Here is a 13680-nt window from a genome sequence, read left to right as displayed (position 1 = left end):
GGTGGTGGTGGTGGTTTGTTGGTGGTTGGTGGTGGTGGTGGTTGGTTGGTGGTGGTGGTGGTTGGTTGGTTGGTGGTTGGTTGGTGGTGGTGGTGGTTGGTTGGTGGTTGGTGGTGGTGGTTGGTGGTGGTTGGTGGTGGTGGTGGTGGTGATTGGGGGGAGAGGCTTACGAGAGGAAACACAAGAACAAAGGAAGAGTCCGCATTTGTTAAGGCCGTGCCGGGTGCATGCCGCACGTGGCTTCAGAGATCGCGGCACATCGAAGACTCCCCGCGCCGTTCCCCCGTCCGCATCTCTCTCCAATCCGGCTAGCACACCGTCGGAGGAGTCATCGGCGGGTTTTCGTTTTTGTTTTGACCGCGCATAACGACGTGGAGTTGTGCGAGACATTGCCTTTTTTTTGCGGTTGAACTGGGAGCGCCAAAGCTTAGATGGAGTGCTCTTGCCAATAGCGTCTGGTAATCAAGCGGCATTCGTTCAACGAGCGTGACTCTGCTGATGAGATCCAGAAGGTGAAAACCGGTGCATAGTTCGCTTGATTAAGCAACTGACAATGCATTATATTTGTCTGGAAAGCCAACGGAATGGGGGCCGGATGGACTCGAATATGTTACTCATTTTTGTGGAGACACAGAACAGATTTGTGCTTATAAATAATTTAAAACCGAACCGATCGTTCGTCGTTTTGTTTTACTGGATGGGGGCGACGTGGTTGGTGGGGGAGGGAAGGGAGGAGTGGTGGTGGTGGTGGTGGTGGGAGGGTTGTCTTTTGTTTCACGAATTCTTCACAGATCACTTGTGTTTCCATAGACCCCGCGCAAAGAGCGCTCTTAATTCACGAGACTTCGTCCAATCCGCCCGCGTGTCGCATTTTTTTTGTTTTTGTTTTAAAGCTCGCACACACTATCCGCCCAGTTTAAACACGCGCATCGCTTTCAGCATTGTGCCGATGTATGCACACACGCACGCACGCACATGCCGTGCGTATTTGCACGCTCCCCCCCTCTCGACCCCCCCCCCCCCCTCCGCTTTTTCTGTCAATCCACCAGGAAAAGCCCCCCCCCCCCACACACACACAGGCAAGATTGCAGGTCGTGGGGCTTAGTTGATCATTTGGCCATACTTCACCACGCTGGTCAGTGCGGGTTGGTGAAGGAAGAGGAGCATAGTCCAGTACAATATGGGGGGGGGGGGGTTCTTTCTGCAATGCCCTCTGCGGAATGTAAATTGCACTGTTGTTGTTACGACGGTAATGAGCGGTGGGGCAGCGGTTAACGCACTTAGCCACCAACGCGGAGACCGACGTTTTATTGCCAGCCACGGCTAACACCAGAAACGACCTCTAGCTAAACGACTAAATCCAGTTGTTGGTGCGATGTGTAAAACATCAGCACTGGGGATACAAAGGCGGTTGGGCGTGGTTCAGTGCCACACCACCTCTGTCCCATTGCCGGCACTTCATAGGTGCTCGCTAACAGCAGTTGCCCCATTAGTCTGGCAAGGGCTACACGCGGGATACTCCGTCTTTGCGTGTACTCCTACTGCTGCTCAAGTGGGGCGACATATCACACACGCCTGTCAATCGACACTCATGACTGGCGAAAGGAGGTTCCCAGCGCAGGCCTCATTCGCGTTACGATGCAACTTTATTTTTGCGCGACAACACTCACCGAATTCACCCTCTACAGACGTAATTTCCCAATTACATGTCGGTGCGCCAGATGCAAGGTCACTTTCGTGCCATGCTGGTACAAATCACGGCACATTCCCACGTGTTACGGGGTTGTGTGTGTGTGTGCCATTCTCAAGATGTTCTTTAAGGGCTGAGAAAGCTAACATTTGGCGCAAATGTAACCGAGTCTGTACTGTACGCATTAGTAACTATAAAAATACAAGAACAAACATATGTAACGAAAAAATATTTGTCGCCCACAAATATTACTGAGCGGATGTTGATTTCCACTCACAGGGCCACCAGGTCAGCCGAAAGATCCACGTTCACTTCAGGCCTCGTGCGTGACACTTACAAGCCGTACAGCCAAGCATGATCAGTGCACCGAGTAATTCGCCTCCCGCGGAGTCTGCCGCTAAAATCATCGGATAGATAGCGGGACACGACAATGAGTTGATCGCCGGTGGTGTGGCGTGAGAATGTGCAGGCGGTGCAACTGCACCCGGGGCCGTTGGGCATCGAGGGGCCCATTTCATGCCTTGCACCAGGGCTCGCGCCGGCCACGCTACAACACTGGTGGCCATGCAGAGTAAACGTCTTACTCAATGAGCCGTCGGGCAACAGCTAAGCACGGCACGTAGGGTTACTCTGACTATTTTAATTGTACCAGGTGAGGCCCACTGGGCTGTACAGCTGTTTTTCGGAAGCGACCTTGCCACCCACCACGAGGTCAACGAAGTGGCTTATCACGTGGATGGACATTTTACCAATTAACTGTGTCTCGTGTAATTTAGACTCAAATTGCCATTTAATTGGGATGTGAAATTTAGCTGTGGGTTGGCGCATGTGCTGAAATGTCGTACTGAAATTACATGTGACTTAGATACTGTATGTATGTTGAACTTCTTTCGCACCGTACGAGGCCAACCACGCTAATCGGAGGTGCGGGGGGTAGAACAACACGCTAAGCACAACAAGCAGTTCTAAAGAAATTAGCTGCATATGTTGTCACGGTTGTGCTATTTCACTTTCGGATTGTACCGCGTGTTGTTCGGCCAGACGTTCGACGTTTCGTTTCCCATGCTTGACACGTTTTCAGCAACTGGATTCAGTTTAAATAATTGCTGTGGAGGCCCTCACCTCCTGCTAGACAATGCCCTCCTGCTAGACAATGCCCTCCTACAAGACAATGCCCTCCTGCTAGGCAATGCCCTCCTGCTAGGAAATGCCCTCCTACTAGGCAATGCCCTCCTACTAGGCAATGCCCTCCTGCTAGGCAATGCCCTCCTACTAGGCAATGCCCTCCTACTAGGCAATGCCCTCCTGCTAGGCAATGCCCTCCTACTAGGCAATGCCCTCCTACTAGGCAATGCTCTCCTACTAGGCAATGCCCTCCTGCTAGGCAATGCCCTCCTACTAGGCAATGCCCTCCTACTAGGCAACGCCCTCCTGCTAGGCAACACCCTCCTACAAGACAATGCCCTCCTGCTAGGAAATGCCCTCCTGCAAGGCAATGCCCTCCTGCTAGGAAATGCCCTCCTGCAAGGCAATGCCCTCCTACTAGGCAACGCCCTCCTGCTAGGCAACACCCTCCTACAAGACAATGCCCTCCTGCTAGGAAATGCCCTCCTGCAAGGCAATGCCCTCCTACTAGGCAATGCCCTCCTGCAAGGCAATGCTCCCCTAATAGGCACCGTGAAGAAGAGGAATCCCACGTTCTGCAACTTGAAGCGTACAACGCAGGGAGCGCGTTTTACGAGTTGCTGGAGCTGTTAAAGCCATGCAGGCGGAAAGTTCATGTTGTTAAACCAGGAGCGACTGTACCCGCAGTCGGCTCCGCCTTTCAAGCGCCCATGCAACGCCGGCGCACATTTACAGGCGACGCACTCAATCCTCCACTCCCGTTAAATCGCGACCGCTCGTCTGCGTCTCACAAAGATAAATAACGTCCGCGCCGTCTCGTGAGTTGTTTAAGTGGCCTTTGCGCGCCCTGCAGAGAAACGACTGATTGGCCGCATTTTAAATGCGTCGCGGGATGGAGGCTGGCGCGCACCGGCTAGCGAATTTGCGCTTTGAACCCGGAGAAAAAAAACACTCGCCGTTGATGGTAGCCGTGGCCCGGCATCGAACTTCAAGTTCTTAGTTCAGTACGTTAACCATTCTGCCACCGCAAATTCTTAATACTGTCGTATCAAATATGCCCCCCCCCCCCGCCTCTTTATAGCAATGCCTTTGTGTCACCAATCTTTAATACCGGATTAGAGGCTATTGCAATAATGTACAAAACCAACTCCCCACCCCCCCCCCCCTAGTATTGTGGGCTATTGGAGCATGCCCTGCTTGTTAGCGAGCACCTATTAACTATTCATGCCGGCAGTGCGCGCACGCACGTGGGTTAGCCAAGAACATCCACGTGCCTTCTCTGGCAGATCCCGTCGCACGCGCTGATCATTGCGCCACCGCACCCACGTCTTAGCATCGCTTTGTGGAACGACGTGGATATTGAAGTGAATCGCACAAAGGGAATGCCGCACTGATAACGATGGCTTATTACTTTAAATTTTAATTCGCTGCCGCAAACACACACACACACTCACTCCGGCCCGTGCGCATCGCCGAGTCGTGGTCAAGGCGGGTACTTGTGCTCAACTTGCAAAGTCCGACCACGTGAATTCGCGATTAGTGAAAAGGATGAGAGTGTTTTTAGATCAAAGCAAACATAAGCAGTTCTAGACAACGATAATTGTAGTCCATCAGCCGATTGGAATCCCAAGCCAATATCGCCGAGTATTCCAGCGCAAAACCTCTTGACCGGTTTTGACAATCTAAGTCTCATCAGCACTCGTGGTTGTTAAACGAATGCTGTTGGATTACCAGATGGTATTGCGGTGGTTTAGAGCAGACGCGTTGGGTTTGCACGGCAATCAACCGTGGCCAATCCACTGCTGGATAAAGTTATCGCCCGAGCTGACGCCACCTCTCACGACCATGCGATGCTGTAAAAATCCACCAAGCAGCCACACGACACGAACTCATTTCATCGCCCTATCCCCTCGGTGGACTTGCTTCGCGGGCACGAGTCCTTCATTATATATTTAAACTTAAAATTGAGATCCCGTTTATAATTATGATAATTGCGATGCCGTCACGCACGCACGCACGATGCTCCACGGCAGGCAGCGGACCAACGATCGTGAGCTCTTGCGTGCGGTGATTTGCGATGACGCGGGCAGCCGACGGTGACCAATGGAGTAGGGGGAGAGTGGGTGTGCGATTTCACTTTGAGCGCTTACGCAGCCCCGGAGCGCTCACACCGAGCGCGCAGTTGCAGCTTGTGAGCAGAGGCAGAGGAGGAGGCGTCCGTAGCCGAGCAAATTCAAACGGCCACTCGCTCAGCCGCCAGCCTGCTCCAATTCTTAATGAGCCCATAACATTTTCTCTATCATTATTATTATTAACGTTGACATCGGTAAAGCTGTGATACAATTTGATCAGACCGTTGATTTTAGTCATCGCTTTTATTACGAATTGATCTGAACTCGTCACTTATTTTCATCTCTCTCTCTTCGCTCTCACTCTCTATAGAGTCGCATTGTTAAGCGCTAACATTCCAGCACTTACGCGCCGAGTTGACATCGATAAGGGTTCATCTCTCGCACCCGCAACGCAGCACAGACATGCTGCGCTACGTGGAGCTCGCCTTGGTGGCGCTGGCCGCGGGCATGCTGAGCGCCGCCGATGCCATGTACCCCTACGCGCAGCACATGTCCTACCAGTCTGACCTCAACTACCGTCGCCCCAACTGCAAGGCCATCCCGCCGGCGATGGCTCTCTGCCACGACGTGGGCTACCCGGAGATGAGGCTGCCCAACCTTCTCGGCCACGAGTCCATGCGCGAGGCTCTCCAGCAGGCGAGCTCCTGGGTTCCGCTCCTGGCCAAGCGCTGCCACCCGGACACCAAGAAGTTCCTGTGCTCCGTGTTCGCGCCCGTGTGCATCGACGAACTGGACGACCCCATCTGGCCGTGCCGCTCGCTCTGCGAGGCCGTCCGCGACTCGTGCGCGCCCGTCATGGCTGCTTTTGGCTTCCCGTGGCCAGACATGCTGGACTGCGAGAGATTCCCCGTGGACAATGACCTCTGCATCCCCGCGGCCACTGGCGACGAGATGGTACAGGTGATCAAGGAAGGTGAGGGCCTCCACAGCATCCACAGAACATCGTCGTCGTCGTCACCATTCTCGAGTGATTGACTGCCAGACATCAATGTCAGCCGTCGATGCGATTTGTCTTTATATCCGTGAGCTCGCTGCATCCATTGCTGTATAAGATTGTTTTTTGTTGTATTATAAGGAAATGTGAATGTCCGGGAAAGTTTCATGGAGTCTCGAAACTTTTCGACGAGGGTCTTGCAATAGAATGTTTAGCACATTCCATTAGTAATAACATAATGACATTATTAATAATAACATTTATCCAGAAGGACCTCACTGATTGTCCAGACTTTTTTTCGGAATGTTTGTCAAAATCCCATTGATGAATGTGTGCATATACGTTGAACTTATTTCGCACCGTACGTAGCCCAACCGTGATGTTCTAAGATGCGGGGGGGAAACGGCGCACCCGGAGAAAACTCACGTAGCGACGGGATGACATGCAATGTTCCGCACAGATAGATCCAAGAATCCATGCCCGTTCTGCCATCTCGTGGCCATGAGACGTCACGGTGAACAGATTTAATTCCGAGATTTTTCTAAAACCACGTCTCAACTGATGACTGGATTCCTCAGTTTGTTCAGCGCAGTTACTGATGAGGGGGGGGGGTGGCGCAGTGGTTAGCGCATTGCGCTACAAAGTATGCACCCACGGCTTACAATTGTTGCGAGTGCTGTCTGAAGTGGTCCTGGAACCCCCTCCCCTCTTCGCAATAAGCAGCGTGGTGAAGTATGGTTAAAACAAACCCTGTGGGCAATACAGTGTGGTGAAGTATGGTTAAACCAATCCCTGCGGGCAATACAGCGTGGTGAAGTATGGTTAAACCAATCCCTGCGGGCAATACAACGTGAATTATGGTTAAAACAATTCCTGTGGGCAATACAGCGTGGGAAGTGGACTGACAAAGAACTATACTCAATCATCATTATTATTATTGTTGCAAATTAAGTAAAATCTGACTCGCGCACTGATGCCTTGGGCTCTGACTGCTTTCGCGAATGATCAGGAGGGTTGAGAATGTCGATCAGCTTCAACTTTGTTCTGTTCTATTTTCAGAACCCAAAGTGTGCGAGCCCTGTCTGTTCAAGGACGAAGACGACAACGAAATCGTGGAGAATTTCTGCAAAAACGACTTTGGTATTGTATTGTGTTATTTTCCTGTGCGTGCTTGCGTGTGTCGCGGTTAGCGCTACGCTGCGCTACGAACCTGGCGACCCGGGTTCGATTCCCACTCACGGCCAACACCACCAGTGACGATTATCTGAACCGGTCCTGGGCCTCCCCGAGGTCGACTCAGCCTCAAATGAGTACCTGGTGTGGTGTGTAAACATCGCCACTGGGGAGACAAAGGAGGCCCGGCGTGGTGCTGGCCACCTACCCCCTCGTGTGCCGTGCCGGCCATCATAGGTGCTCGCTAACAGCACTTGCCCCTGCAGTCTGTTTAAGCCTATACGGGGGATGTTTGTCTTTGTGTCGCGGTTATGACGCTGCGCTATGAACCTGGCGACCCACATAGTTCGATTCCCGCTCACGACCACCACCAGTGACGATTATCTGAAACGGTGCTGGGTCTCCCCGAGGTCGATTCGTCCTCAAATGAGTACCTGGCCCCGTGTGTAAACATCGCCACTGGGGAGACAAAGGCGGTCGGGCGTGGTGCTCGCAAAGAGCACTTGTCCCAAAAATATATTAAAGCTATAAGGGGGGCATTTGTCTTTGTGTTTTTAAAGCTCAGCAATGGATGCTGACACCGCAGATGTCACCGTGCGCTTTGCTGGGCTTGGTGCGGTGTGTGGTTGACCCGTATCTGCCACGTAGCTCTATATATGTCTTACAATCTCTTTTAACTTCAGTTATCGTGGCTTTAACTCTGTTTTAATCGCAGCGAATGAACAACACGTACACTGTTGCCGATAACAAAAGCAGCCGGAGTTGGTCCGATCCCGGGAGCGAAGCAGTCTTGAGCCTGGACATGACTTGAAGGGGAGAGCACCGTGCATGAGCGGGCTATTGCTGAGCTGCGCTGTGGCCAGTAGAAAGCAGTGTGTAGTAAAATCAACCTTTGCACGGGGTTCTCGCGCTATGCGGGTTTGGTTTGTGCGATTTCGCGTATCTGCCGCCAACCGATTTCGACCCAACATTCTCTCTGTGCGGTTTGAATTTACTCTGCATGCGGCTATGCGGTGCAGACGTGGGACTCCATTATGTGTGCAATGTGTGTGTACTGTGTGTGTACTCTGTGTGTACTCTGTGTGTGCTGTGTGTGTACTATGTCTACTCTGTGTGTATACTCTGTGTGTGTACTGTGTGTGTACTGTGTGTACTATGTGTACTCTGTGTGTGATATGTGTACTCTGTGTGTGTACTGTGTGTGTACTGTGCCTATACTGTGTGTACTATGTGTGTGCACTGTGTGTGTACTGTGTGTGTACTCCGTGTGTACTCTATGTGTGTACTCTGTGTACTCTGTGTGTGCTGTGTGTGTGTGTACTGTGTGTGTGTGTAATATGTGTGCTCTGTGTGCATGCTCTGTGTGTGTACTGTGTGTGTACTATGTGTACTCTGTGTGTGTACTATGTGTACTGTGTGTGTACTGTATGCGCTACTCAGGGGGCAGCTGTCTCCTCGTGCAGTTTCCCTTTGTGCGCCCGTTTTTTGGAACGCATCTACTACAACCGCATAAAGCGAAGGGTACCTGCACTCTACCGTGCTACTCATTTCTTGAGAACTGCGAAAGAAGTTCAACATACGTTCAGTGTGGGGTTTGGGGGACGGGCCCTCCTCATCCAGCAATGAATTGGCAACAAAAGGGGATTTGCATGTTCGTACAAATTATAATTGCCTTGCTCCATATGTGCGTATCGGTGTATATGAGCACGAGGTTCATTGAACACAGCAGGGCGGCTTTAATTGAGTAAATGAACGCTGTTGTTGTTGTTTTTGTATTTAAATCAATTTGATTGGTTAATTGAAGGCGACACGTTTATACCCTCCATCAGTTTAGACTAAAACACACAAAGGGCGAATTACTCGCTTCAATGATGAACGACGGTGGATTGCACATTTGTTATAGAATATAACCAGCGTTTAACGCGATGCTCCTTAAGGCGACGGTGACCTTTGGGCTGACCTTAACCCTACGAGTGAAAGCAATCGACACGCGGGGCCTTAATTTTCTGGGAAGAGTGAACTCGGAAACGGTTTTGATATTTCCGTCAAATATACGTCCATCTGTCGAGCCCATTTCGCAGAACGCCGTTTTCATGTCACGCCAAACGTCACGATCGTCTGCGTCGCCGTAACGCTTCGACGGCGTTCACCGAGTCGTGCCCGAGCACACTTCGTTCGGTGATGGAATTCCGCGTGAGATTCTGGCCGGGCGCCAGCCACGTGCACGGACGAAGGCGCGCGCAGGTTGTTGTCGGCAGTGCAGCCAAAGTCCATTGTTGTACTGTACAGTACTCTACTTCTATGCTACCGCGTAAATGCTCTCCAGCCTTTAACGATCCTCGCATTGTATGATCACCCTCCCCACCAACCCACCTGAGTCGAGATATCATCACCCAGCAGAGTTTGGACATCAGGGCTGCTGTGCGTTCACACCCGTCCACGTGGGGTGATATGCGTCGATGGTACATGGTCACGTGCTTATTCAAAGTGATGTCCTGCTCAAATTAGCGCGGGTGCGGTGTTAATCTCCTGCATACAATTCTGAGCCAGTGGTAGAAATTCCACATTACTACGAGGGTGGCTGACCGCTGCTGACCTCCCCGCAAAGTTGTACTAGCTTTACCTACCACGGAGGGATGATTGGCTGAGTCAACCCCCCCCACCCCTCCCAAACAGGATTAGAACTTGCAAACTTCCGATTGCCAGCCGCTCACGACTGCTGAACCATCTGACGCGTGCATTGAATACAATACATAATTTTCGATTTAAAGCTTTCGTGACTGCAGGGATTCATCTTCTTGGTTCTTTCGGTAAAGTCACGTAGAAGGGAAATAATAAAATAATAAAAATCAAACATAATAGGACGGCAGCTTGCGTTGTGGCCGAAACGTCGTGAGAATTATTTTACTATGTTTTATTTTTATTATTTTATTATTTCCATTCTACGTGACTTTACCGAAAGAACCAAGAAGTACAATAAATAATCTCTGCTGACGCTGCTGCTACGTGCACAGTGGTCCCCAAGCACAAAATAAGCTCACACATTCGAGGGGTGGGGGTGGGGGGTCTATGCAGCAGCGTAACTATCGTGGGGGCAAGGGGGTGCCTTGGGCCGACCTGGTGACCAAATCAGCAAGTTGCCCCCCCCCCTCCCCCCCCGATTAACCATCGTGAGATTTGTTTTCAACCACTGCGTGAAAGAACAAAACCTCGTGTTATTATGTATGACCTAGGTGCGATCGTGCGAGACTAATCAAATATTGGGGCCCCCGCCTGACCAATTGCCCCCCCCGCCGCCCGCCCTCTGAGCTGATAATGTCCTTACGTCACTGGGGTCTCTCTGTCTTTGTGGTGTGTGGTGGTGGTGTGTGCGGTGTGTCCGGTGTGTGCGGAACAAAAACACCCCTCCCCCACTGCAACAGCGCTGAAGATGAAGGTGAAAGAGATCTCCTACATGAACGGCGACACCAAGATCGTGCCCGAGGTGAAGAGCAAGACCGTGTACAAGTTCAACGGCATCTCGGACCGCGAGCTCAAGAGGACTGTGTTGTGGCTCAAGGACGGCTTGCAGTGCACCTGCGACGAGATGAACGACATCAACGCCCCCTACCTGGTGATGGGGCGCCGCCAGGCGGGCAAACTGGTCATCACCTCCGTGAAGCGTTGGCAGAAGGGGGAGCGAGAGTTCCGGCGGATAGCGCGCAGCATCCGCAAGCTGCAGTGCTGAGCGCGCTCCACGCGTTTCGATCGGCCGTGGTGGGGCGGGTGGTGGGTGGGGTGGGTGGGGTGGGTGGGTGGGTGGTTGCAGGGCCGGATTAAGATTGTGTAGGCACCTTGGGCTGTAGGTACTGTGAGGCTCCCCCCCACCCCTCGTCCAGTAATATTTTCAAAAGGAAAATAAAGTTCAAGAAAATTTTTTAATTAAAATTTACAAGTCTAACAACCAATAAAATTCAGCATTCACAACTGAAAAAGCTTTGATTCTTTCGGCAAAGTCACGTAGGAAGAAGTAGTAATTAGTAATTCCTGCAGTCACGAAAGCTTCAAATCAAGTTTGAACTAAAACAACTTTTTCACTCAACCTCTGGAGGCCCTCCAGCTGGCAGAGGCTCCTGGGCTGCTGCTGCTGCCCCTAAAGCCCCCACGCCTTAATCCGGCCCTGTTTGGGGTGGGTGATGCCTTCGTAGTGATTCTGCTTTTAATAGTCGGCGAGCATGGGGCGTCCCCCCCCACACCCCACACACTTTCGCCACGAGAGTGACGCGTTGGGTTACGAGGTGCACGTGCGCCAACCCTGAACCTAATGCAACCCCCCCCCCACCCCCCCACCCACCCCCCCACCCCCCCACCTCTGTTTCCTACATCATCCTCATTACACTTACTATCACCAACCAAAATATCTCCCGCATCCATCATTTGCACTGCCCTGTAATGGAGCGGTAAAGTAGGTTGACGTTTCGGGTAATGACCCTTCTTCAGAATTGAAAATAGAAAGGTCAGGGAGAGTGCCTGGCCTTACACTCCTGTGGGGCCATGAGAATACCGTTCGCAAGGGCTATCACCCGAAACGTCGAGTCACGACTGCTCTTTCTGTTGTACGGCAGTGTACACGATGAATGGGATGAGTTTGTTGTTGTTGTTGTTTGTGCATCACTGCCAACGCAGTCTCTTAATAATTGTTATTGTTGTTTCACGTTGACTCGAGCATTGAGAGAGACAGAGAGACCAGGCAGTGACACAATTGGCTCCAAGTGCCTCCTTGGTCTCACGATGTTTAACCATGTACATACATTAAACCTATACTGGCCTGTGGCATGCAGCGCGATCCATTCGTAGATACCCCACTAAAATAAAACCCAACATCGCAATTCAAAGCCACTGCGTTCACAATATTCACACGCCTGTTGAGAATGCGGTCATTAGTAATAATAAGTTGGGTATCTGTAAATGGATCGCCCGGTATACTTTGTATCTATCATTTATCCAATTGCCCCCCCCCCCCATTCCTCCTGTAAATCCTGTCTAGGTCTGTGACTTCTTATAACCATGTCCTCGAGACGGCTCGCTATAGTCTATACTCATGAGCACTCTCTCGTCTAGATGAAGCGAACGGAATGCTGATCACGAATTCGTGAAGGCCCTTCGACTGGCACTGCACACGCTACACATTCATTGGACGACACGTGTTACTCTCTACCACAGCGTGGTGTTGGGATAGTTCACGTACACTTTACATAGAATGGGTGAACACACAGACAAAGATCCCCCATATAGCCTTAACATACTGTTGGGGCAAGTGCTGTTAGCGAGCACCCATGAAGGCTGGCACGGCACACGATGGGGTGGGTGGCCAACACCACGCCCGGCCGCCTTTGTCTCCCCCGCGGCGATGTTTACACACTGCACCAGGTACTCATTTGAGGCTTAGTCGACCTAGGGGAGGGCCCAGGACCGGTTCAGATAATCGTCGCCGGTGTTGGCCGTGACCGAGAATCGAACCCGGATCGACGGGGTTCGTAGCGCAGCACGCTAACCGCTGCACCACCGCTCACACGGCGTGGTGTGTGGTGTGGGGATGGGTTCACGTATACAATACATACTACTAGACTATACAAGCTATGGGTGAATACACACACGTGCGCCCTGCCTCCACGTGATTGCTCCCACGCTGTCGCTCTCCGCCCACTGCTGCACCTGGGGCTCGGCAGGCTTAATATCATATTCTTTGGGTCTTTCGGTAAAGTCACGTAGATATGTTCGAAAAAAATAATAAAAAAATAATAAACCCATCGACGTGACTTTACCGAAAGACCCACAGAATATGAATTCCTTGCAGTCACGAAAGCTTCAAGTCCAGAGTCTTAATATCACTATTGTAATAAATAAATATCTAATGTACACGCCCTTTGTCAATCAACTGCTGGATGAAGGCCTCCAAACGCCGCGTCGGTCATGGGGTGGTTGTTTGACCGTGCTTCACCGCACTGGTCATTGTGGGTCTGTGGATGTCGGAGTGGCGGGTGGAGGGGATGGGACGAACGGTGACGGTTCCCGAAAGCACTCGCCACTGACATTCGGGAAAAATCGAACTCAGATGGCTGGGCTCGTAGACTTAACACACATTGCCTCGATGATTGGCGTCTACACCACGTCCCACATTTCAAGCGTTCATAAGTTGACACGGCAATGCTGGGTTTCCACAATTAGTACGTAGACTGTCGCCTAATGGAGCAAGTGCTGTTAGCGAGCACATATTAATGTTGACACGTGCGCACATTTATCGCTGTGGTTTGCGGGGTAGCAACAGCATTGCGAAGTAAATGACCCAGTTAATTACATGTCACAACCCACGACTATGTGTGACTAGGGGTGAAACGGTGCATCTATTATTATGGATTAATATTAAATATCACGATATACACGCGATGTCGCAAGTGCACGAATCTTCGATGTGTCTAAAATTAAGTTTTCTCATGGGGTTGACCACGAGTATCCGTTACATTCACCAACAATGCAAAAAAAGACGAAAAGGTAATTCCAACTCTGCAGCCGATATGCCCGACACGACGCTGCTTCTGCTGCTGCTGCGACTGCTTGGTGATAACGATGCTACGTTGCGTATCATA

The 13680-nt window shown here is 51.3% G+C and overlaps 1 protein-coding gene across 1 annotated transcript; it reads left to right on the top strand.

Annotated features, from left to right (window-relative positions):
* Positions 1-4984: 4984 nt before the first annotated feature.
* On the top strand, positions 4985-11366 carry SFRP2 (secreted frizzled related protein 2). Its single transcript, XM_078601002.1, has 3 exons — positions 4985-5860; positions 6941-7021; positions 10477-11366. The coding sequence occupies exons 1-3, from the start codon at positions 5350-5352 to the stop codon at positions 10779-10781; spliced, it is 897 nt and encodes a 298-aa protein (XP_078457128.1). The 5' UTR covers positions 4985-5349; the 3' UTR covers positions 10782-11366.
* The last annotated feature ends 2314 nt before the right edge of the window (positions 11367-13680 follow it).

The sequence above is a fragment of the Lampetra planeri genome, chromosome 15 (genome assembly GCF_965212315.1).
Source record: "Lampetra planeri chromosome 15, kcLamPlan1.2.h2, whole genome shotgun sequence".
In the NCBI taxonomy this organism is placed as follows: domain Eukaryota; kingdom Metazoa; phylum Chordata; class Hyperoartia; order Petromyzontiformes; family Petromyzontidae; genus Lampetra; species Lampetra planeri.
This window is presented reverse-complemented; position numbering and strand designations above follow the sequence as displayed.

What these genes read in the sequence shown, in the direction of transcription:
- SFRP2 (XM_078601002.1), top strand. Translation starts at nt 5,350, where the DNA reads ATGCTGCGCTACGTGGAGCTCGCCTTGGTGGCGCTGGCCGCGGGCATG. An exon ending in GGTACAGGTGATCAAGGAAG is followed by an intron (nt 5,861 to 6,940) that starts GTGAGGGCCTCC and finishes TTCTATTTTCAG; the next exon opens with AACCCAAAGTGTGCGAGCCC. An exon ending in TTTCTGCAAAAACGACTTTG is followed by an intron (nt 7,022 to 10,476) that starts GTATTGTATTGT and finishes CCACTGCAACAG; the next exon opens with CGCTGAAGATGAAGGTGAAA.